A 26,407-nucleotide genomic window follows, 5' to 3' on the forward strand; every position below is an offset into this window, starting at 1 on the left:
GAAAACTCCGATCGAACCAGACCTGATGTCAATTTAACTTTTGGCTGGTCTGCTCAACACTAAGTTAACTTGTAACCAGGACCGCTATACATCGATTTTTAAAAAAAATATTTTTATTTGTCTTCGTTTCTTGATAAACTTTACAGATTTAATACATGGATTTGTAGATAAAGTCCGCATAAAACTTTGCTTGTTATACAAATTTCTCAGTAATCTGCCATTTTATCAATTAGAAACGATATTGGTTAACGGGGATTGAGTATATATTCCAATAATATCAAATTCTTTAATTCGTATATACATGTATTTTATATAAAATGTTATAAGTTCTGATCGGTTTTAATATGTAGCATTAATCTTATAAACTTAGTTATCAGATAAAATCGATAAACAATGCCAATAACAAATAGTACTTAGATCGTATAAAATAATCATGATAAATGAAAGCAATATTGGTGTACAGTTACTGATATTTATCATGTTTATGGTCGGCTTACTAATATTTCTTTTTCTGCACAAATAAACAGTTCAAGCATGTCCTTCTTTTATTCAAATAGTTAAATCATCATCAAAATCCAGCAGTTTCAACATCTCAGACTGGCTCAAATATCAACCAAATCTGACCATATTTGCACTTTGTTATGTAAATATATAAAGCCTCATAGTAAATCAGTAATATTTCTATGTCAGGATGGATTGTATAAAAACGATGACAGCAATATTGGAACACAATGACTACAAAATTATGTCCGCATCAATTTAGAGTGCCAGCATGTCCTCTTTTAATTCAAAATATTGAATCTTAAAAAAATTTCAGTAGTTTTGATACCTCAGGCTGACTCGAATAACAAAATTATTTGACCGCATCAACCAAAACTGACCATATTTACACTTTATTATGTAAATACATAAAACCTCATAGTAAATCAGTAATCCCAGCAGGCACTTCAACGTTGAATCAACGTTGATCTGTAACGTTGAAAAGACGTTGAATTAACTGTTGATTTTGAAAGGTGAAACAACGTTGAACATCTGACGTTGAAACAACGTTATATTTTCAACATTGTATCAACGTTGATTTTTGATTGAATATAGGTTAAAACTTTACATTGAAACAACGTCACCCTAATATTGCAACGACATTGTTTCATGTTGAAATAAGCAATTAGTTTTTGTTGTTGGTTCATCTGTCATATGTGTTTGTCGTGACAAATTTAGGCGGTTGATTTTTCTCGTGTGAATTGCTTAAAAAAATTGTGTCCGGGTCTTTTATCGCGGACTATACGGTGGGGTGTTTGCTTATTGTTGACGGCCGTTTAGTGACCTCCACGTCCATTGGACTCTGGTGGATATTTGTCTCATTGGCAATAATACCACATCTCCTTATATCTATTATAGTTTGTACCCACAAAAGACATTGAAGCCACATGACTCTACAGAGGACATCAGCAAGATATGAAAAAAAAACCAATACAACAGATGTCAAGTTTATATGACAAAAGCTCATATATCCAAAAGGTGATCTGGTAAATGAATACAAATAATCTCTTAATTCATTTTTAATATTTTCGTGAAAATGAATTGTAGTCTGCAAACTCCTCCCACCATTTCTGGTGCATAATCCTTCTTTAATTCAGCTTCTGTTATTTTTGTGTAGGCATTCATTACTCTTCCTGAAAAAAACCCAACCACAAATAATATTTTGTAAACAAAAGTTAACAATCACATAGAACGTCAAAGGCAGGGAATGAAATGTTATAAAAGGCCATTTTTTTTTTGATTAATTTACTGGTTTCCATTAACACGGATCCGTTTTTACCATTTTTCGCTCCTGTGCATGTAGCAATGCCACTTATCTCGAGCATCACGATCTATTGTATCAATGCACCCCATCTCGAACACAAGGATCTATTGTAACAATGCCATCCATCTCGAACACTAGGATCTATTGTTAAATGCCACCTATCTCGAGCAACAGGATGTATTGTACAAATGCCACCTATTTCGAGTACCAGGATCTATTGTAACGATGCTACCCATCTCGAGTACCAAGATCTATTGTAATAATGCCACGTATCTCGGATACCAGGATCTATTGTTAAAATGCCACCCATCTCGAACACCAGGATATATTGTAACAATGCCACCCGTCTTATTGATTGCAGATGGTTATGTTTTAAATTTGATATGCATTAAAAAAAATATTACAAATCAAATCAAATCAAATGTCTTTATTCCTGCTTAAATGGCCCATATAGAGCATATAAATCAACACAAATCACAAAGTTCATTACAGTATCCACGCAAACAACACATGCAATTTAACATACATATTGATTATTGATAATCAAAACCGTTAAAAATTTTAAAAAAAATACATACCTTGAAAGCTATTACCTTTATCCTTAAATCTTTCCTTTTAATTTTTCTCATTAAATCTTTTTTCCTAAAACTCTAAAAGAGGGACGAAAGATACCAAAGGGACAGTCAAACTCATAAATCGAAAACAAACTGACAACGCCATGGCCAAAACTAAAAAGACAAACCGACAAATAATAGTACAGATGACACAACATAGAAAACTAAAGACTCAGCAACACGAACCCCACCAAAAACTGGGGGTGATCTCAGGTGTTCCGGAAGGGTAAGCAGATTCTGCTCCACATGTGGCAGCCGTCGTGTTGCTTATGTTTTTACAAATCCGATAAATAGTCTATTTCGGTAGGTCACATTCGTGAAAAGGGAAGGGTATTGTAGTTACGACATAAGGAACATATCCGATATCATCTGTGAAACGGTTATTTCATAACGGTCAACCAACTCGTGATGGCGTCTTTAAAATATACGAAGGGATGATTTCAACTTCACCATTTGGAACTCTTAGTTTAATAGCTTTCTTGTGAGCAGCAATCCTCTATCAAGAAAATCATGATAGGAAATAAAAGCCCGGGAATATCGTATCAATTGGGAGATATATACTCCGTATGCAGGCGCTGCTGGAATGATGCTATATAGAAATGGAAAGTTCACAATTGGGAAGCTGAAATCATCTCTTTTGTCGTAAAGTTTTGTTTTCAACCGACCCTCATTGTCAATTTCTAGATGTAAGTCAAGATATGAGGCAGACTTAACTGTATCTGTAGTATCCTTTATCTCTAGTTCGATGGGATAGATTCGTTCAACATAGTCACCAAATGTTGTATTATTTAGTGAGAGAACAGCATCTATATAGCGGAACGTAAAGTTTAAGGATATTGCTAACTTTTTATCTTTCTTCCCAAGAAGTTGCTGTATCAAGTCAGCCTCATAATAATAAAGAAACAAGTCGACAAGAAGAGGGGCACAATTGGTTCCAATTGGAATTCCGACAGTCTGTTAAAAAACGCGTCCTCTAAACGTAACAAATATGTTGTCAATCAAGAAATCAAGCATCTTGATAATGTCAGTTTCAGAGAATATTTTGTTTGAATCAGAGTGAAAGTAGGATTTATCCCTCCTCAAGACAAGATACTTGTATCTACGTTCGCCATTCTTTTTAATGAAACAAAGTAATACCAATTCTTTCAATTTGTCTTTTAGTTTGGAATGGGGAAGACTTGAGTAAAGTGTAGAAAAGTCAAATGTTTTAATACTATTTCAAGATGAGAGAGTCTTAGATTGCATGTACTCTAAAAGATCTTTGGAATTTTTTAGTATCCACATTTGATTCACGCCACCTCTAGAATAGGCAGTTTCACAATAACTTTGGAGCCCGGCTTTGATTGCTGATTAAATAGATGTTAATAATTTAGAAAGAGGTTTCTTGGAGCACTTGGAAGACCCAGCAATATACCGTTGTTTGTAAGGACACTTATGTAATTTAGGTATCCAATACAGTTATGGAAGATCCAGTTCTTCGTCTTTGGTTGAAATTCCAAAGGAACATAGAACAGACCTATGATTATCCAGGATTTCCTCTTTGGTAAGTGTCGTGAGGGTATATGTTGAGTTTCCAAGTGAATTGTCAATAACTCATTCATTTATCAAGCAGTTTATGTAATGACATTTACACACAAAAACGATGTTGTTTGGGGCTTTATGTGCGGGGACAACAACATATTTGTCATGGAGGTAGGACAAGTGTTTTGCAACATTTGGGTCTTTAAAAATTGACGTAGCGTGGGTATTGATAGACCCATTTAAGTTTCTGTTCTGTCCCTAATACCTGTGCAAAAAATAAGAATAACATCGATCATCATCGCCAAGCAATATTTTAAATTTGTTAAATTCGATTGAAGAAATAAATTTATAATAAAAAGAAATCATTAAAAATTTCAGAGCATAGTTGACAATAATTAAAATAATGATAATGGATGACGGGTTAAAATTTTAGATAAAAAAGGGGGAGATGATAATCTTACTTCGTAAAGTTCCTTTTCTTTAACAAATTCTCGAAGAAATCAAAGTAAACTGTATGTAGGCTGAGTAATACTATGCTGTTTCTAGATTATAGTACATATTTATATAGAAGTGCAGTCATAATTGGAACGTACAACAAAAAAGACGATGGACACACTGGTCAGTAATGATATCTCTACAACATACAATATTTATAATCTCCCAATGTTAACATCACACAAGCATTAAAAGACAATTAATACAGCAACTTATAATAATTTAAAGAAACACTTACATTTCTATGAACTCTTCTATGCTGAAAACGGTCCTAAATATTGTCCAGGAAAATTGTACAATCTCCTGTGTTTGTATCACACTTGATGATTGCTGCCGCGTTTGAAAAAGGCGGTCACACACGTGCGGTCATATATTAATCAGCATCATGTCACGTGATAATTTTATCAATTATAGATTATTGGGAGTGCTAATCCTCGTGTATCTGCTGTGTAGAGGCCGCACTTTCACATGCTGTGTCTTATCTATCATTAAATTATTTCCGGATGAATGATAATTTATATTTTTGTATACTTTTATGATTTTGATAACGTCGGTTTGAGCTAATATTTCTTTGGAAAATTCCTGATTTTACTAGATATTGTACAAAAAAATTAAAAGGCAACATTGATTACAATTTTCCATAGGAAAATCCTTATTTATGAGTTTTTGTTGATGCAACAACAAACATTGTACAACTATAATGATTCCCCTTTAACACTGATGTGAATATTTTTTTACGCTGATGCATACAATCTTTTTTCACGACGAACCTCTATCGTCGACATGTGAACCAACATTAAACGTTGAAACAACATATTTATTTCAACCTAACTTCAAGATTTAAAAATTCAACTAAAAATCAACGTTGAAACAACTAACTTTCTGCAACATACTTTCGACGTTGCTGTTACAACGTCATGACGAAATATCAACCACATTTCAACGTTGAAATGACGTTGCGTGCCGGGTAGGATATTTCTATGTCAGGATGGATTGTATAATAACGATAACAGCAATATTGGAACACAATGACTACAAAATTTTGTCAGCATCAATTTAGGGTGCCAGCATGTCCTTTTTGAATACAAAATATTGAATTGTAAAAAAAATTCAGTAGAATTGACACCTCAAACTGACTCGTATAACAAAATTATTTTACAGCATCAACCAAAACTGACCACATTTGCACTTTATTATGTAAATATATATAGCCGCATAGTAAATCAGTTATATTTTTATGTCAGGATGGATTGTATAATACCAATGACAGCAATATTGGAACACAATGACTACAAAATGTTTTCTGCATCAATTTAGAGTGCCAGCATGTCCTCTTTTTATTCAAAATATAGAATAGTAAAAAAATTTCAGTGCTTTTGATACCTCAGGCTGATCCGTATAAGAAAATTATTTTTCAGCATCAACTGAAACTGACCATATTTGCACTTTATTATGTAAATCTTATAGTCGCATAATAAATTAGTTATATTTCTATGTCAGGATGGATTGTATAAAAAAGATGACAGCAATATTGGAACACAATGACTACACAATTTTGTCTAAATAAATTTAGAGTGCCAGCATGTCCTCTTTTTATTCAAAATATTGAATCGTAAAAAAATTTCAGTAGTTTTGATACCTCAGGCTGACTCGAATCACAAAATTATTTGACTGCATCAACCAAAACTGACCATATTTGCACTTTATTATGTAAATCTAATAGTCGCATAGTAAATCAGTAATATTTTTATGTCAGGATGGATTGTATAATACAAATGACAGCAAATTTGAACACAATGACTACAAAATTTTCTCCGCATCAATTTTGAGTGCCAGCATGTCATCTTTTTATTCAAAATATTGAATCGTAAAAAAATGTCAGTAGTTTTGATAACTCAGGCTGACTCGTATAACAAAATTATTTTTCTGCATCAACCAAAACTGACCATATCTGCATAGTCGCATAGTAAATCAGTTATATTTTCATCTTAGGCTGGATTGTATAATACAAATGACAGCAAATTGGAACACAATGACTACAAAATTTTGTCCGCATCAATTAAGAGTGCCATCATGTCATCTTTTTATTCAAAATATTGAATCGTAAAAAAAATTCAGTAGTTTTGATAACTCAGGCTGACTCATAGAAACAAAATCATTTGACCGCATCAACCAAAACTGACCATATTTGCATTTTATTTTGAAAATATATAAAACCTCATAGTAAATCAGTAATATTTCTATGTCAGGATGGATTGTATAATACAAATGAGAGCAATATTGAAACACAATGACTACAAAATTTTGTCCGCATCAATTTAGAGTGCCAGCTTGTCCTTTTTTAATACAAAATATTGAATCGTAAAAAAATGTCAGTAGAATTGATACCTCACGCTGACTCTTATAACAAAATTATTTGACCGCATCAACCAAAACTGACCACATTTGCACTTTATTATGTAAATCTTATAGTCGCATAGTAAATCAGTAATATTTCTATGTCAGGATGGATTGTATAATACAAATGACAGCAATATTGGAACACAATGACTACAAAATTTTGTCCGCATCAATATTGAGTGCCAGCATGTCCTCTTTTATTCAAAATATTGAATAGTAAAAAAATTTCAGTGCTTTTGATACCTCAAGCTGACCCGTATAACAAAATTATATTTCCGCATCAACCGAAACTGACCATATTTGCACTGTGTTATGTAAATCTTATAGTCGCATAGTAAATCAGTAATATTTCTATGTCAGGATGGACAGCAATATTGGAACAATGACTACAGAATTTTGTCCACATAAATTTAGAGTCCCAGCATGTCCTCTTTTAAGTCAAAATACTGAATCGTTAAAAAATTTCAGTAGTTTTGATGTCTCAGGCTGACTCGTATAACAAAATTATTTGATCGGATCAACCAAAACTGCCAATATTTGCATTTTATTATGTAAATCTTTATAGCCGCATAGTAAATCAGTAATATTTTTATGTCAGGATGGATTGTATAATACAAATGACAGCAATATTGGAACACAATGACTACAAAATTTTGTCCGCATCAATTTAAAGTGCCAGCATGTCATCTTTTTAATCTTAAAAACATTTCAGTAGTTTTGATACCTCAGGCTGACTCATATAACAAAATTATTTGACCGCATCAACCAAAACTGACCATATTTGCATTTTATTATGTAAATCTTTATAGTCGCATAGTAAATCAGTAATATTTTTATGTCGGGATGGATTGTATAATAAAGATGACAGCAATATTGGAACACAATGACTACAAAAATTTTTTCGCATCAATTTAGAGTGCCAGCATGTCTTCTTTTAATTCAAAATATTGAATCGTCAAAAAAATTCAGTAGATTTGATATCTCAGGCTGACTGGTTTAACAAAATTATTTGTCCGCATCAACCAAAACTGACCATATTTGCACTTTATTTTGTTAATCTTATAGTCGCATAGTAAATCAGTAATATTTTTATGTCAGGATGGATTGTATAATACAAATGACAGCAAATTTGAACACAATGACTACAAAATTTTCTCCGCATCAATTTTGAGTGCCAGCATGTCATCTTTTTATTCAAAATATTGAATCGTAAAAAAATGTCAGTAGTTTTGATAACTCAGGCTGACTCGTATAACAAAATTATTTGACCGCATCAACCAAAACTGACCATATCTGCATTTTATTATAAAAATATATAAAACCTCATAGTGAATCAGTAATATTTCTATGTCAGGATGGATTGTATAATACAAATGAGTGCAATATTGGAACACAATGACTACAAAATTTTGTCCGCAGCAATTTAGAGTGCATGCATGTCCTTTTTTAATACAAAATATTGAATTGTAAAGAAATTTCAGTAGAATTGATTCCTCAGGCTGACTCATATAACAAAATTATTTGACCGCATCAACCAAAACTGACCACATTTGCACTTTATTTTGTAAATCTATATAGCCGCATAGTAAATCAGTTATATTTTTATGTCAGGATGGATTGTATAATACAAATGACAGCAATATTGGAACACAGTGTCTACAAAATTTTGTCTGCATCAATTTAGAAAGCCACCATGTCATCTTTTTATTCAAAATAATGAATCTAAAAAATTTTAAGTAGTTTTGATATCTCAGGCTGACTTGTATAACAAAATTATTTGACCGCATCAACCAAAACTGACCATATTTGTATTTTATTATGTAAATATATAAAACTTCATAGTAAATCAGTAATATTTCTATGTCAGGATGGATTGTATAATACAAATGACAGCAATATTAGAACACAGTGACTACAAAATTTTGTCTGCATCAATTTAGAGTGCCAGCATGTCCTCTTTTTATTCAAAATATTGAATAGTAAAAAAATTTCAGTGCTTTTGATACCTCAGGCTGACCCGTATAACAAAATTATTTTTCTGCATCAACCGAAACTGACCATATTTGCACTTTATTATGTAAATCTTATAGTCAAATAGTAAATCAGTAATATTTCTATGTCAGGAAGGATTGTATAATACAAATGACAGCAATATTGGAACACAATGACTACAAATTTTTTTTCGCATCAATTTAGAGTGCCAGCATGTCTTCTTTTAATTCAAAATATTGAATCGTAAAAAAAATTCAGTAGATTTGATATTTCAGGCTGACTGGTATAACAAAATTATTTGTCCGCATCAACCAAAACTGACCATATTTGCACTTTATTTTGTAAATCTTATAGTCGCATAGTAAATCAGTAATATTTTTATGTCAGGATGGATTGTATAATACAAATGATAGCAATATTGGAACACAATGACTACAAAATTTTGTCTGCATCAATTTAGAGTGCCAGCATGTCCTCTTTTTATTCAAAATATTGAATAGTAAAAAAATTTCAGTGCTTTTGATACCTCAGGCTGACCCGTTTAACAAAATTTTTTTTCCTCATCAATCAAAACTGACCACATTTGCACTTTATTATGTAAATCTATATAGCCACATAGTAAATCAGTTATATTTTTATGTCAGGATGGATTGTATAATAAAGATGACACAATGATTGGAACACAATGACTACAAAATTTTGTCCCCATCAATTTAGAGTGCCATCATGTCCTCTTTAAGTCTAAATAGTGAATCGTAAAATAAATTTCAGTAGTTTTGAAATCTCAGGCTGGCTCGTTTAACAAAATTATTTGTCCGCATTAACCACTACTGACCATATTTGCACTTTATTATGTAAATCTTTATAGTCGCGTAGAAAGTCAGTAATATTTTTATGTCAGGATGGATTGTATAATACAAATGACAGCAATACTGGAACCCAAGGACTACAAAATTTTGCCCGCATCAATTTAGAGTGCCAGCATGTCTTCTTTTTATTCAAAATCTTGAATCGTAAAAAAAATTCAGTAGTATTGATACCTCAGGCTGACTCGTATCACAAAATTATTTGACCGCATCAACCAAAACTGACCATATTTGCACTTTATTATATAAGTCTTATAGTCGTATAATAAATTAGTAATATTTTTATGTCAGGATGGATTGTATAATACAAATGACAGCAAATTGGAACACAATGACTACAAAATTTTGTCCGCATCAATTTAGAGTGTCAGCATGTCATCTTTTTATTCAAAATATTGAATGGTAAAAATATTTCAGTAGTTTTGATACCTCAGGCTGACTCGTATAACAAAATCATATGACCGCATCAACCAAAACTAACCATATTTTTCCGATGTGTTGGATAACCTTTCTATCCGCCTTCTAATTAAAAAAAACCTTTCCTTTCTTTTATGATAGCTGCATGCATATTTGTCGATCAGAAGTGTGTAATTTTATAGCCATTATTTAATGTTTATAAGAATATGATATGACAAAGAATTTTTTGACAAAGAAGCTTTGAACATGAGCTATCTTTTAGACACTGTGCTTACTCTAAAAACATTGCAACCTGCCTGTAGTATAATCCAAGGAAACGGATGTATATATGTTGCACCTGCTTTGCACGGTAGTGTTTTATATATATTATTGGATGGCACTTTGTCTTGTACGTGGGGGGTTGGAGTGTTCAAGAATTTTTACATTCTAAAACTATTTGATGTATATAGTATTTAAAATCCCTTAAATACAGGTAAAACAAACTGTTTCTTCTTGGTGTTCCTAATTGGAAGGACATACGAAGAAGAAGTGTATAATATCTATACATGATAGTCTAACGAGTATAGTAATTTGGGAAAAAAGAACAATGTGATTATTGTTTGCATAAAAGCTCAGGTCTAATATGAAAAGTCGTAAACACGGCAATCTGTCATAAGCAGACCTGTCCTCAGGTCTGGTCAGTAGCAGACCTGTCCACAGATCTGGTCTGAAGCAGACCTGTCCACAGGTCTTGTCTGGGCAGATCTGTCCTCAGGTCTGGTCTGGGGAAGATCTGTCCTGAGGACTAGTCCATAGCAGACTTGTCCATAGGTCTGGTCTGGAGCAGACTTGTCAATTGGTCTGCAGCAGTCCTAAAAAAGCAGACCTAGGTCTGGTCTACCAACGACGAAGTTAACTTGCTTGTCTGCTAAAAATTTCTAAAGTTAACTTGGAAAGCAGTCAAAAAGTCTGCTCAAAGTTAACTTTTGTACAGGTTAGGACTGCACCAATTTGTACCTTATAGTCTTAAATATTGAAAAAAATTATTTGATTGATACCTTTTAAAAAACTAAAAAAAAAGATAAGTGCGTGCATTGCGTGAACATTTTTTTCTTACTCAGACAAAACAACATACCCCCACCCCCCCTCCCTTTGAAGTTAAATTGTTGCTTCCTAAAGCCGAAGAGGAAAGCCATTACATGGACCATCAAAAGCTATATGTTTATGTAGCCTAGGTATTCGAGTGGTCTTAAACTCTGGACACGGCACAGGCTGTGTTGCCACTATAACGATATCATATAGACAAGGGTTCCGCTACAGGAAGAACAAAAATTAGCAAACCCAAATTTGAAGATCTAACATTGTTGGGCTTAAATTGAGTTAATAATATATAAACGTTTAGATATGAGTCACCGATCATTCTTACGAGGGCGTTGAATCGGTACGGGTGACAATACCTGTACACAATTTTTTTTTATATAAAACCATAAAAGGTGGACAAAACCAAAACGCCTTTTTCAACTGATTTTTAAAGTTCGTTCTTATGTTGTACTGTCACACCACTGTCCCAGGTAAGGGGGAGGGTTGGGATCCGGCTAACGTTTTTAACCCCGCCATATTCTGTATGTGTGTGCCTGTCCCAAATCAGGAGCCTGTAATTCAGTGTTTGTCGTTTGTTGCTGTTTTACATATTTGTTTTTCGTTTTTTGTACATTCACGAGGCCGTTAGCATGGTTAGTTTTCTCGTTTGATTTGTTTTACATTTGTGATTTCGGGCCTATTATAGCTGACTATGCGGTATGGGCTTTGCTCATTGCTAAAGGCCGTACGGTGACCTAGCTATAGCTGTTAATTTCTGTGTCATTTGGTCTCCTGTGGAGAGTTGTTTCATTGGCAATCATACCACATCTTCTTTATTATATAACACCAATATTAAATATTTCAGATTACAGATATCCTTCATCAGTATAATTATGATGTAAAAAAGCAGCGAAAGATACCAAAGGGACATTCAAACTCAAAGGTCGAAAATAAAGTGACAACGCCATGGCTAAAAAAGAGAAAGACCAACAAATACCAGTGCACACAACACAACATAGAAAACTAAGACTGAGCACCACAAACCCCACCCAAACTGGGGGTGTTCCGGAAGGGTAAGCAGATCATTCTCCACGTGTCGCACCCATCGTATTGCTCATGTTTGTACAAGCCCGGTAATAAACTTAATCCCGTCTTTTTATTCCACATACGGGAAAATTAATTATATCAATCTATTTTGATATAACATGTATAACTATAGCAATCTTTAAATTTATGCAATTAAAACCGAACAACGCTTGTACAATTCTAAAATTTTAAAAATGACGTAGGTAAGGTATTCACAACAGAGACTGCATATCTATATGCTTCTAACACAAATAGTAATACGCAATAGGAACAGGTAAATTTATTGTAAAATTTCACACAGATGAGTTATTACAACAAAGACTGCTTCGAAATATATTCCCAATGAATAGCATTTACCGATTTGAGCTGGTATAATACTCAAATTTCAAATTTGACGAGGGTTAAGTAATTACAACAGAGGCTGCGTATTTACACATCCAAAATAAATAACATTTTGATATTTCTGAAAATTTGTAAAGGTTAAGTAATTGGACGTGGCTGCGTTTTTAAACATCCCAAATGAATAGCTATTCTAGAACTACACGATTTTTAATCGCATGTTGCCATTCATTTGGGATGTATAAGCAGCCTCTGTTGTGATTACTTTACCTTCGTCAAATCTGAAACATATAAACATTGAATAAGTATAAATTTATAATGTAGATTGTGTATATCTGCAAATCTGAAATCTGAAAATTGTTATTTGTTATTACATTTGATTGTCTGTTGAAACATACCTCCAATATGCTGAAATTCGGCAAAACACTGACTTAAGCCTTGCTTACTTATGTCGTCCTTCATATCTGCAACTACAAGGTATACTGCACTACTAGTTAAAAATGCTTGATGTGTAGCATAAAATTCTTTTTGTCCTGCAAAGTCCCATAATTCACATAATGCAAAAAGGTTCAAAAGAGTATTATCAGTTGACTTAGAAAACACATTAGACATCAAATCCTCAGGCATTACCAATGATGAAGACTTATTCGTTTCTTTACTATTACACAGTTTAACCTTTGCTTCGCTAGTGAAATCCTCTGGCACTACCAATGATGCCGACTCATTCGTATCTTTATTGTTATCATGATTAACCTTTGCTTCAGAAGCTAAATCCGCACGTATTATCCATGATAAAGACTCATTTTTATCTTTAGTATTATCCAGGCTAACCTTTGCGTCGGTTGTGTCTTTTTTATCAGTAGACATCTCATCACTTTTACTTGTATTTGTATTCTTTATCTCATCTACCGGCATATTTTGAGTGTCTGTGTCCTCTGCGTTTGAATTAAGTGCTCTCTTTATACGGCTCACCTTATCATCATCAATTTCTGGCAGGAAAAAACAAAAAACAATGCTCATTTTTACAACAAGTTTCAAGTCTTATTAATTAGCATTAGTATCATTTCCCATACCATTCATAGGGGGTTGAATTGTTATTGTATAGGATCGTTGTGATCGTACCATGTTGTTCGTGTAACATTGTAAGGGAAAAGAAGCATTACTTGAAATGAAAATGTGCTTTCTAGAATTTTCAAAGTTCAACCTCACTTAAAGGGTTAAAATATCTCAAGGGTAACTTGGGTATAGAAATATGGCCACCTTGACAAAAACCTTGTCTTAGATTCGCCGTCTTTTATGTACAGGTTGTTTACATTTGTAGCCTTGTCCGGTAAGAAGGAGACGTTAAATTCGATGTCTCATGTAGCGAGGATGTAACATTTACAGTACGTTAAAAAACCCTTGCGACTATTACTTCTCAATCAATCAAATCATTTTCCAGTAGCAATCCATATTTCCCGCACTTCATCCCGGTTGTCCCACCATGCAAAACCTACCTATAGTATTAATATTTGATATTTCTCTTCTCGAATATGTACTAGGTTATAATTGCCATTTAAAAAAAAAATATGTATTTTATTTAACACTTCTCTCATTCAAATGTTTGTGTCGCTAAAAATTATCATCAACTTGTATACCTTTAGAATTTGACCAAACATAAAAGATGAATAATTTACACGTAGGGGAGGGGTCAATTTAGTGCACGGTTCGATGGAAATAAGAAAAAATCTTTACAATTATGGCCATACAATTTTATAACTTGTATCGGCGTATAAGAGAAGTCTCGTATGTTCAAGACGAGAAAAGATTACCTATACATACCATAAGTAAGTCTTGTAATGAAGGCCAGCCGGGTTGATGGTCGGGAAAAATTAACACTGACAAATGAGGGTAAGTTGGATAGGGACTGAAATTTCGCCTAACAAAAGGCCATCAACGGACGATATGATCAACGATTGATTAATTGATTGATTGTTGTTAAACGTCCAGTCGCAAATATTTCATCCATTTTCAGGTTAAGAACACATTAACAAGAAATACAATAGGTAGGTCCTGTATTACAGGCTATCTGGGGTGAAGGTATGAAAAATTATGCCTGCCACTGAAAAATGAGGGTATATTGGATATAAATTTGCCTTGAAATGTGCCACCTACAGACCAATCAAAGAGTGATTGCAAGGGTTCCTAACGTGCAGAAAACGTGGCACAAACTCTACCCGAGGCGTCGGATTTAACGTTCCCATTCTGATTGGACGACGCTGCGTACGTATACATCCCGCACAGCCAAACGGACGCCTACCTTAAGCAATGGTTTTACTGCCGGTCGGAAAGAAGACCTGTAGCGACTATATTTCTTCTCCCCAGTCATCATTGGGGGTGACATGAATAATGCTTCTGTACTTTACTTCGCTCTATTAGATAAAAATAGACTACGTATTAGTAATATAGATTCCCGGTGTAAATCGTTTTTTTATTAATAGCCCAATCTTTAAATGGAAAGCCCTGTTTGTTTAAAAAAAAATCTTTCTAAACGACAGACAATACTTGAACTATTTTTGTGTAGACTCAAATGTTGCTGGATTAAAGAACGAACTGTTTCACTAAATCCTGGATTATTCAATAAATGTGATGCATTTTTGTGTTGCTTAACATCATATTTTTGATTTTATACGTGTCGATTAAGGGCACAGCATGCTAAATTTCTTATGTTTTCTTATCTTATATTAATGCACATTCGAAATTTTTCTAAATACGATGTGTTTGTTAAAATACGGTCGCAAAATATACACGTTCATAAGACAAAGGTAACAACGAATCACCAAATGCGGACAACTGTTTTGTTTTTAAATTATATTTTAAGATAAACTGCACCAATTTAATGCATCAAAATGAGCATTTCGACAATTAATGTCTCTTCAGTGATGCTCGATGCCAACATATTTAAATATCCAAAATACAATGCAAAAAATGAAGTGTGATCAAACCAAAAAGGATCTCAAGTATGGCCAAATTCGACAAGGAATCTTATAATCAGCAAAGACCCATCGAAACAACATCTGATATAAAAGTGTTATCACACTTTTAGATATTTGGATGATATATTGGCTCTCAATAATGAAGACTTCAGTATGTACACAAAAGAGATTGATCTAACTTTGAATAAAGCTAATACTAACTGAACACTGCCCTTTCCTGGATCTTGATATATATATATCTTTAACGGAAAGCAAAATTTATGATAAAAAATATAATTTTTTATTTCCTATTATTAATTATCCATTTTTAGATGGTGAAGTTCCCTTGTAACCATCATATTAAGTTTATGTATCTCAACTTGTTCGATTCGCTCGTGTATGTAACAACGTATTTGATTTTAACGAAAGAAATTTCTGTATTACTGAAAAAAATTGCACCAGGGTTTTCGATATCACAAGCTAGTCAAAGCATTTACTAAATTTTATCATCGGTACAAGGACATCATTCGTAAATATAAAACAACATGCATATATCTTTTACGTTCAGGTATTGCACATCCAATCTTTTATGGTAATATTAATATAAATATACAAAACACAAAAATGTCGGCATTCACCTCAAAAGCTAGCCAGACCTTTAAACAAATTTATTAAGAATGGATATAGTTACGATACTGTTGACAGGTCATTAAAGATGACATATTTTGGTATTAATATTGATTCACTCATTGGGTCTTTGAATCGGAAATAAACAAATTTATTCTAAAACCAGTTGTTGGCATGATACGGGTTATGTTCTCATATATTTTATGATGGTACGATACTAAACCCGTAACGAAAGTGATTGTGCTTGATTTTCATATGATGAAGACACAATCTTTCAATCAGTTTTATTTAGGTCTGGAACCGGCAATTCAGGAACTGGTATTAATCCTTTGTTAATTTATGGATCATTGTCAATTTGCTTGGTTCTTTTGTTACCTATTCTGACATCAGACTCGGGCTTCTTTAAACGGAGTTCTACTATGCGTATTGCTGTGTGTTTTCTGCATTGGCTAGATGTATAGGGGGAGGGTTGAGATCTCACAAAACATGTTTAACCCCGCCGCATTTTTGCGCCTGTCCCAAATCAGGAACCTTTGGCCTTCGTTAGTCTTGTATGATTTTTAATTTTATTTCAATTATATTTTTTGGAGTTTAGTATGACGTCCATATTCACTAAACTATTACACATATTTGTTTAGGGGCCAGCTGAAGCCCGCCTCCGCGTGCGGGATTTTCTCGCTGTGTTGAAGACCCGTTGATGGCTTTCGACTGTTGTCTGCTCTTTGGTCGGGTTGTTGTCTATTTGACACATTCCCCATTTCCATTCTCAATTTTTACTTTGCACGAGTGAGATATATTCTTCAATTTTATATAATGTTGATATATTTATAACAGCAACTTTTGATCTAACAATATCCGTATTTTCATGCCAGTACCGATGTACTGGCTATTGGGTTGGTGATACCGTCGAGGACTAACGGTTCACTAGCAGAGGTATCAACACAGTGGTAGTAATAACATAAACGGCACCAAGTTTAATAAACCAGATGCGCATTACGACAATTGATGTGCCTTCAGTATTGCTCGGGGTCAAAATATTGAGATATCCAAAATCTAGTACAATTGTAAGGTGAATAAATTGTGTAGTATTGGTTCACGTTTCATACAATTTGGTCGTGCCACTTTTCCGCCTAATTTTTTTCTTTCGTAGTATTGTTGTTTCACAAGATGTCGCTTAGATATTTGATATATGCTATCAAACAGTTTATACGCTTTTAAAACTGACACTGTTTAACCGAACACTTTACGTTGTAAGAGTCATCTCCCCAAATACTGTTTTTTTTTGTGGCCACTACTCCTTCGCAACCGAAAAAGTTTAAGACAAATTTATTTTACCAAATTGCTCGTTACATCTTCAGGATTAGGATGACTATTTGGACCAAAGCCGGAAACTCCATATGAGAGTTATTACCCCTTATGCATTTGATATACTAGTTAGTGATATGCATTTCTAACTAGTAAACCATAAGTGATAGAGACCTAGGGTCTTTTGATTTGAGGTCCTTGGTCCAAAAAAATAAAAATTAGAATAAGGTCAAAGGTCAAGGTCATATTCTCAATTTTGATTTTGGCTTATTTTCACTTATTTTCAAAAACCGTATAAGATATCGACTAATTTTTTTTACTAAATTGTAAGTTGCGACATGTCGTAACATGTTAATTTTGATTGCGAGGGTACGTTGACCGTAAATGGGAGTTTTCTCCCTTTTTATATTTAGAATTACATGTATGGTGGTATATCTCATTTACCAAGTATAATAAAGACCTAGGGTAGTTTGATTTAAGGTCCTTGGTTTATGACCTTGAAATTGAGCTCAAGGTCAAAGTTGAATTTGAAATTCTAGATTTTGACCTTTGCTTTAACTTCATATTTAAACATGATAAAGCCATGGGACTTTTTTCATTAGGGTGAAATTTACATGACCTTGAAAATCCAATGGAAATGACGTTGTGTAAACCGGAAGTAGCTTTTTTTGTACTTATTTGATGTAGAAGTATATAGAACCATATATTTTTGGAATCAGTGTCAAGTAAACTATCAAAAAATACCGGAAGTGACATTTTTCAGACCGGAAGTAACAAATTATCTCTCTTATTTCAAACAAAATTGTATAGAAACCATATTTTTTTTGGAATCAGCGTACATTAAGGTATCATTTGACACTCGAAATGAAATTTTAAACCGTATTTCAATATTTTCATATCAAAATGAATCGTAAGAAGTGGAAAGACCTTCAATTATTCTCTGAACAATTGCTTTTTAATTATTACTTTTCCGTGGAAAGACCTATTGATTTTGTTCTGATTATTATTATTTTTTTTTTCTTCCACCAAATATTTTTCTTTCATTGTGTTCTTGTTTTATAAGATGTCGCTTATATATGTGGAATATGGTATCGTACAGTTTATACGCTTTTGAAATTAACAACGGTTCAACTGAACACTTAACGTTGTAAGAGTTATCTCCCCAAACACTGTTTTTCTTGTGGCCACTACTCCTTCGCAACCGTAAAGAGTGCGACTAATTTATTTTACCAAATTGCTCGTTACATCTTCAGGATTAGGATGACCATTTGGACCGAAGCTATCCGAAGATTCCATATGAGAGTTATTTCCCCTTATGCATTTGATATAAATGATATTATATGCATTTCTAACTAGTTAACCATAAGTGATAGAGACCTAGGGTCTTTTAATTTGAGGTCCTTGGTCCAAAAAAATGAAAATTAGGCCAAGGTCAAAGGTCAAGGTCATATTCTCAATTTTAATTTTGGATTGTTTCCACTTATTTTCCAAAACCGTAGAAGATATCGACAAATTATTTTTACTAAATTGTTAGTTGCGACATGTCATAAAGCGTAAATTTTGATTGCGAAGGTACGTTGACCGTAAATGGGAGTTTTCTCCCTTTTTATATTTAAAATTACATGTATGGTGGTATTACCCATTTACCAAGCATAATAAAGACAAGGGTAATTTGATTTACGGTCCTTGGTTTATGACCTTGAAATTGAGCTCAAGGTCAAAGTTGAATTTGACGTTCTAGATTTTGACCTTTGCTTTAACTTCATATTTAAACACGATAAAGTCATGGGACTTTTTTCAATAGGTTGCAATTTACATGACCTTGAAAATCCAACCGGAAATGACCTTGTGTAAACAGGAAGTAGCTTTTTTGTACTGATTTGATGTAAAAGTATATACAACCATATATTTTTGGAATCAGTGTCAAGTAAACTATCAAATAATACCGGAAGTGAAATTTTTCAGACCGGTGGTAACAAATTATCTCTCTTATTTCAAACAAAATTGTATAGAAACCATATTTTTTTGGGAATCAGCGTACATTAAGGTATCATTTGACAATCGAAAATACATTTTAAACCGTATTTTAATATTTACATATCAAAATGAATCGTAAGAAGTTGAAAGACCTTCAATTGTTCTCTGAACAATTGGTTTTTAATTTTGTTAGGGTTTGTTTGGATGTACAGCTATTGATTTTTAATATCAGGAAGAAAGGATTTGCAAAGCTTGCACTGTAACAAATAGAACGTCGCTAGCGTTAGAATCTCACAGAGACCCTACATAAAGGGAATATTTTGTTCGACTACTTTTGCAAATGTTATTTGGGTTACTTTTAAAAGAGAACAGTAACTGGAAGCATTAAAATGTGATGAAACAGTTTCAATTATCATAATACGCCGCGGAAATGAGACTGTAAAATAATATCTAGATATTTAAAGAAATATGAAACGAGTTTCTTGAAATTATAATGTGAAGAAAACTATGGAACAAAATCATGTATATATACTAAACTTAGTGTCCTATACGCGATTTTTAACATTTATTACGAATCCAAAACATATAAACGACAACAAATATTTCATGCAATTGAAACTTTGCCTATTATTTAACTTACTTGTTTATCAGACGTGTCCTTAATAAACAATTTGCAGACTCATGATGAACGTGGAAATTAATCAACTTTTTCATAACTGTGGTTCAATTATTGAAATTATTATTTTTATTTTCCGAGAATCAAACAAAAGCACTAACTTTTATGTGTTTTTTTTTTCCTATTCTTAAATCATTGTTGTTCCCTCGCACTTGTGCTATACGGTTGCCAAAATACTAACGAGATATCATGTGGTTACGGTCCCTTCAAACAGAAACGCTATCAGCGAAAAAGAAAACGGGAAGACGGTGATTCAATAGCAGTACATTTCAGAAGATGTTGATAAGATAAAGGATTTTCTTTTTAAAAAAGTATGTGTACACGTGTTTATAGTTTAGTTTGTCGTTCAAGTATATAAAACATATTCATCTTTTTTTTTATTTTGAAGTATCTTAGACTCTAGTTAGTTAAACACAAACACAATGTGTGATGGTGACCTTAGAACTTGTGAAGTATACATTTCTGTTGGAGCAGTTTTGGTTTAAGGAGCACACACGTTTAAATGAACCAATGATTGCTATTCGATTGTTTTTCTGTGAATTCATATTCATTAATTACCACCACTAAGTATTTATATACCTTTTCCGATTATCCATGTTCCCTCCTCAATGTTGATTTTGCATCTACGAACGACAATGTCAACACCATCTGTACTGGTAACATCAGATATGTCTTCTTTCAATAATCTTCTCAAGAGGCACGTTTTTCCAACCGATTCCTTGCCGACTATCATAATTCTTACAAAATACCTCTTTTCTGTTTTTTCAGTTTGCATTAGCTTATTGTATCTGATTTTATCCCATTCCGATAATTGGTTAATGGCTTCTGGCAAAACTGAAATAAGTTTATATCTGTAACGTGATTTTTTATAAAAAAAATACAGAAATTTCGATTGTCTTAGTAAGAACAAAAATGTGTTTAGTGGCAATAACACAACATACACAAAGAAACAGATTGAACGGAAAATAGACGTGTCAATGTTAGTTAACTTTCTCATTCCATCGAATATGAAGTAATCTATTATTAGGTCTTTCCACTTTTCCGTGGAAAGACCTATTGCTTTTGTTCTGAATATTACTTTTTTTTCCGCCTAATGTTTTTTTCTTGCACAGTAATATTGTTTCACAAGATGTCGCTTTGATATTTGGTATAATATATCGAACAGTTTATACGCTTTTGAAATTGACCTTGTTTAACCGAACACTGTTTCTTGTAGGAGTTATCTCCCCAAACACTGTTTTTCTTGAGGCCACTACTCCTTCGCAACCGTAAAAGATATCGACAAATTTATTTTACCAAATTGCTCGCTATATCTTCAGAATGTTGAGTTTGGTTTTGATCGAAGCGTTCGGGAGACTCCATTTGAGAGTTATTTCCCCTTATGCATTTGATTTAAGTGATATGCATTTGTATCTGGTAAACCATAAGTGATAGAGACCTAGGATTTGAGGTCCTTGGTCCAAAACAAAGAAAATTAGGTCAAGGTCAAAGGTCAAGGTCATATTCTAAATTTCGATTTTGGCTTATTCTCACTTCTTTTCATAAACCGTACAAGATATCAACAAAATATTTTTATTAAAATTGTCATTTGCGACATGTCGTACCTTATAAGTTTTGGCTGAAAGGGTGCGTTGACATTAACTGGGAGTTTTCGCCTCTCTTATATTAAGAATTATTGGTATAATGATATAACTCATTAACCATACATATTAAAGACCTAAGGTCTTTTGATTTGAGATCCTTGGTTCATGACCTTGACATTGAGGTCAAAGTCATAGGCAAATTTGACGTTCTAGATTTTGACCTTTGCTTTTAATTCATATTTATACATCATAAAGTCATAGGACTTTGTGCATTAGGTTACAAGCCATAAGATTTTGAAAAAGCAAATCGTAAGTGATCTTGTGTAAACCGGAAGTGGCTATATTTTTGTACTTATTTCATGTAAAAGTATATAGAACAATATATTTTTGAAAGCAGTGTCAAATAAACTACCAAATAATACCGGAAGTGACATTTTTCAGACCGGAAGTAACAAACTACCTCATTTATTTCAAACAACATTGAATAGAAACCAGATATTTTTGGAATCAGCTAATAATGAGCTATCGTTTGACACAGGGAATGACATTTTAAACCGAGTTTTTATATTTTCATATCAAAATAAATCATTAGAGGTGGAAAGACCTTCAATTGTTCTCTGAACAATTTGTTTTTTTCCGTGGAAAGACCTATTGCGTTTGTTCTGATTACTATTAGGTATTTCCACCTTTCCTTGGAAAGACCTTTTGATTTTGTTCTGATTATTAGTATTATTTTTTTTTTCTTCCGCCTAATTGTTTTCTTGCGTAGTATTGTTGTTTCATAAGATGTCGCTTAGATATTTGGTATATGATATCGAACAGTTTATACGCTTTTGAAACTGACAACCGCTTTTACTTCGAAATACTAGTTGGATTATTTGTTTGTATTCTAATGTATTGCCAATCCAGTAAACAGTGTTTCGGTACTGCCATGAAACTACAGAATGACGTTGTGTCCATTAAATTTACTGTAATGAAAGTTATATTTTTAAATAAGAACTTTACCCCCTCATGCATATCTCTGATTCAGGGTTTGGCTATACTGTCGTCCTTTTTGGTTCAGTTAGCTTTTGTGCAGTTAATTTAATAACGTTTATGTTATTAATTTAGTCAATTTTGAAACTAACTACTGAAGACTGATTTTTAAAGTATGAAAGTCAGCAATTTCCGACTGAGGATAAAACTTTCAACGTAAAAAAATCAGCTCTTCCAATTTTGAGATTATGTATCAACACATTTATTTGAAGGAAATTGCATATTTGGTTTATCCCCCATTTCGGTTTACCCAGCTGATGTGTCGAATTAGGCTACAATTTGAATTTTGCATTTCAGGTATCAAGCTTTTTTTCCCAAAAGTACAATACATTTCATATAACACAAAAATGTAATAATGTTTTCTTCTATTAAAAAATAAATAACAACAAAACCGAACTCCAAGGAAAATTTAAATGCGGAAAATTAAAAATAACCATGTTTTTGAAATAACATATTCTACATAATTCAAATAAAAACAACAATGTAGAACATAACACTGTATTCAATTTTCGTAAGATGAATAAGTTGCTGTGAGACATGTGCTATAACGTCATCAAATACACCATTGTTAAAGTTGGAGAGAATATAAACACAAAATGCCCTAACAACAGTCGAAGCTATCAAAGGTACCATTCTTCTTCCAATATATGGGAAGATCATGGTAATCTAAAGAGGAAGATGACAAAAATATATACATCAATATGGTTTCAGTCAACAACAAATTGTCAACCACAAAGTCATCAGTGGCGCTCAAATCCAAACAGTTGCAAGGCCAAATAAAACACGAAGTTGCAGAAAATTGGAAACCAAACATCTTAAAGTTGTGTCACATGTGGGCTTTAAATGCCTTGAGTTTAAACGCCTTGAACCTACGAAATATTCAACATTTCATACTGTTAATTTAAAAAAAATGTCTGGTCAACACAAAAGGACTTACTACTAGGTTGGCGGTTTTAGAAAAAAAAACCCATCAAAGATCAAAGATTTTGTATGCAGGACAGAATCATTAGTGGCGCCAGAACCAAAACAGTTGAAAGGCCATTTCAAATGAGAATTTTAAGAGCATTAGTTTTTAACTTCCAGAATCATATCTGTAAGTCAATTCTTATCTGACAATCTTGTCAATTTCTACGTCAAATTCTTCCTAGTCCATCATATGTATTAATATGACAAAATCAGTACGCAAGCCTTCTAAGAACTTTCTTATATATTAAGAACATCATAATTATTCGTTTGTCTTTTGTGGAACAAAAATTATAAACATGTGATGCTTACTTCTTATTTGAACAAAGAACTAAAAAATAAAACAAAAAGATATAGAAAATTAAACGAATACATGTTTATATTGAATGTACTTACTACTAGGAATTTGGGTACATCGTCGCAATCGTCGCCGATTTATCAGTAAAATAATACAAATAACGCCTGAAAAAATATCAAGTTTCATGTTCAGAATAGGTTTGTTATTGTATATAAAATAGAACTATCTGATGTATCTTTAAAGACATTCTTTAAAGGAATATTAAGCCAGCATATATATAAGCAAATTGGCAAGGTTTGAGTGCATGTATCAGCTGTGTCATTATTACTTTCCAACCAAAAAAATTATTCGTTAATTTTCATTTTTTGATCAATTCGCGCGTCATTGTTTGACCTCTGGACATTACCTTTATGAAAAATCTCCTCAAAAAACCATGTTGAATAAAAATAGCAGATAATCATGTCACGGAGTTCATTATGAAATGTTAAATAACATGGCAACAATGTTCTCGTTTTTCACTGAATATTCAAACGTCAACCTCGAAAAAGACGTGCAAGCGAACACAAAGAATGTGTCTTTAACGGCAGTGTTTGTTGAAATGATTTCAAATTATCAATGACAAAAATCACAATTAAAAATCGTGGTTTATTATATGTAAAGCCCTCTAAACCAGCAGTGAGGTGAGAGTTTTATTCCGTGTTAAAGTCCCATGCTGACTTTAGGATGAAGAACAACAATACAAACAGTGTTTCAGTGTATGTCCTTATTTTGGGGTAATGGATGGATACCCCATATCCTTTATTTTTTATTATGTAATTTCAATTATGAAAACAAAAAACACTTGTACTTGGTGGCTTAAATTGTAACACTCACGAAAGAAAATTGTAAAATTCCTGCAACACTTATAACGTCGTAATTGATGAGTGTTCAAAGATATTGGAAATGTTTGTGAAATTTTTAGGTATGTACTTAATCTGGTGCATGGTTTTTTATATTATCAATGCTTATCACAGGGTAATGTAAGCGAGTTTCAAATACACGATCATCAACCCTCTGTTTGGACTTTTTTATATGTGGATTATTTATTTTCGACATGCACCATATAAACTATTTCCAAAAAAAAACCCTTTAAAGCTTTGTACATTTGCATTATCCAATGCACGATCCTTGTATGGTGTGGACAATTTTATTAAATTTCTCGCAGACTCCTTACAAACACGTTGACAAAAATTAAGACAGATATAGAAAACTATTTTTTCCGAATCCTCCTTTTATTAAAATGTTCATATATTTTAAAGTACTTACAGGATGCTAAAGACAATGTCAAAACCCATTGAAATGCTTCGATGTGATAATTATCTGTAATCATACAAAATAAAGCTGATGCAAGTTTTTTGTATTGATCGATGTTTCCATTGTCGATTTTTAATTAATGAATAATTTTATTAACTTTTATATTAACTGATAGTTGAACTCATAAACTATTTTCAAATGAATATTTAATTTAATTTAGGTGTCTCTGCTCTATATAAAAATAAGGAGATGTTGTATGATTGCAAAGGAGACAACTATCCACCCAAGTTCAAATGAAGTATATGTAAGCAGTTGTAGGCAACCGTACTGCCTTCAACAATGAGAACAACCCATACATATGTTCACTGATAAAAGAGGGTCTTACAGAGCTATACTTTGTTTTATTATAAATTTGGAGGCAAGTACCCTTCCAAAGCTTTCTGATTTGTTTTTATATGTGTGTCTTATTTTCTTGATAATTTATAAACTGCAAAACATCAATTATATTGTCTTCAAACTACTTATATAACTATTGATTGATCCTTCTTCTAACAGGTTTCAACTCACAATAGTTTAGGTTGTAGTTGTAGTTGTCAAATTCAATGATCTTTATTTTCCGTGATATATTAAACCTTAAAAAAAAAAATACACATGGTTATTGTCGAAGAGATTTACATTCAGAAAAATATTGATAGAAATATTTTATTAAATTCAACTGTAATGAAGTGTTTAACTCCCTATGTTACCACTAACATAATCTGAATTAGTTTTTGTCGACGTTTCTTTTATGAATTACACAGAAGCTAAAGTAAGTTGTTTTTGAAATTTCAGGAACTTTTCGTCGTGAGAATAACTGATGCACCTATATTTATTTGGTATTGGTATACAACATTATATATATATTCATTTTCGCATCAATTATACATACTTAATATTTATAGATATATGTATATTAATGTATAAAAATAAATGAATATAACAAAGACATAATTTGAGGGATAAACAAACACTAACCTATCTCCTAAGTAACGACTTCCTGTCCTTTTCGTGTCATCGTAGCATTTCATATCTGAGAAATATAAGAGAGAAGCTTGTTTTTCTTA

At 32.7% G+C, this 26,407-nt stretch overlaps 1 protein-coding gene across 3 annotated transcripts in view; it reads right to left on the reverse strand.

Moving 5' to 3' along the window:
- The window catches only part of LOC127732304 (uncharacterized), a 96,574-nt gene that overhangs the window by 15,162 nt on the left and 55,005 nt on the right, over positions 1-26,407 (reverse strand). For all 3 annotated transcript variants that reach the window (XM_052241369.1, XM_052241366.1, XM_052241368.1), the window contains exons 5-10: positions 26,319-26,373; positions 25,872-25,936; positions 25,317-25,370; positions 24,110-24,175; positions 20,712-20,966; positions 12,992-13,582 (exon numbers count right to left, since the gene is read on the reverse strand). In XM_052241369.1, coding sequence (XP_052097329.1) covers positions 12,992-13,582; positions 20,712-20,966; positions 24,110-24,175; positions 25,317-25,370; positions 25,872-25,936; positions 26,319-26,373 — 1,086 coding nt within the window. The remainder of the gene's footprint in view (positions 1-12,991; positions 13,583-20,711; positions 20,967-24,109; positions 24,176-25,316; positions 25,371-25,871; positions 25,937-26,318; positions 26,374-26,407) is intronic.

The sequence above is a fragment of the Mytilus californianus genome, unplaced genomic scaffold (assembly GCF_021869535.1).
Source record: "Mytilus californianus isolate M0D057914Y unplaced genomic scaffold, xbMytCali1.0.p SCAF_23, whole genome shotgun sequence".
Taxonomy (NCBI): Eukaryota; Metazoa; Mollusca; class Bivalvia; order Mytilida; family Mytilidae; genus Mytilus; species Mytilus californianus.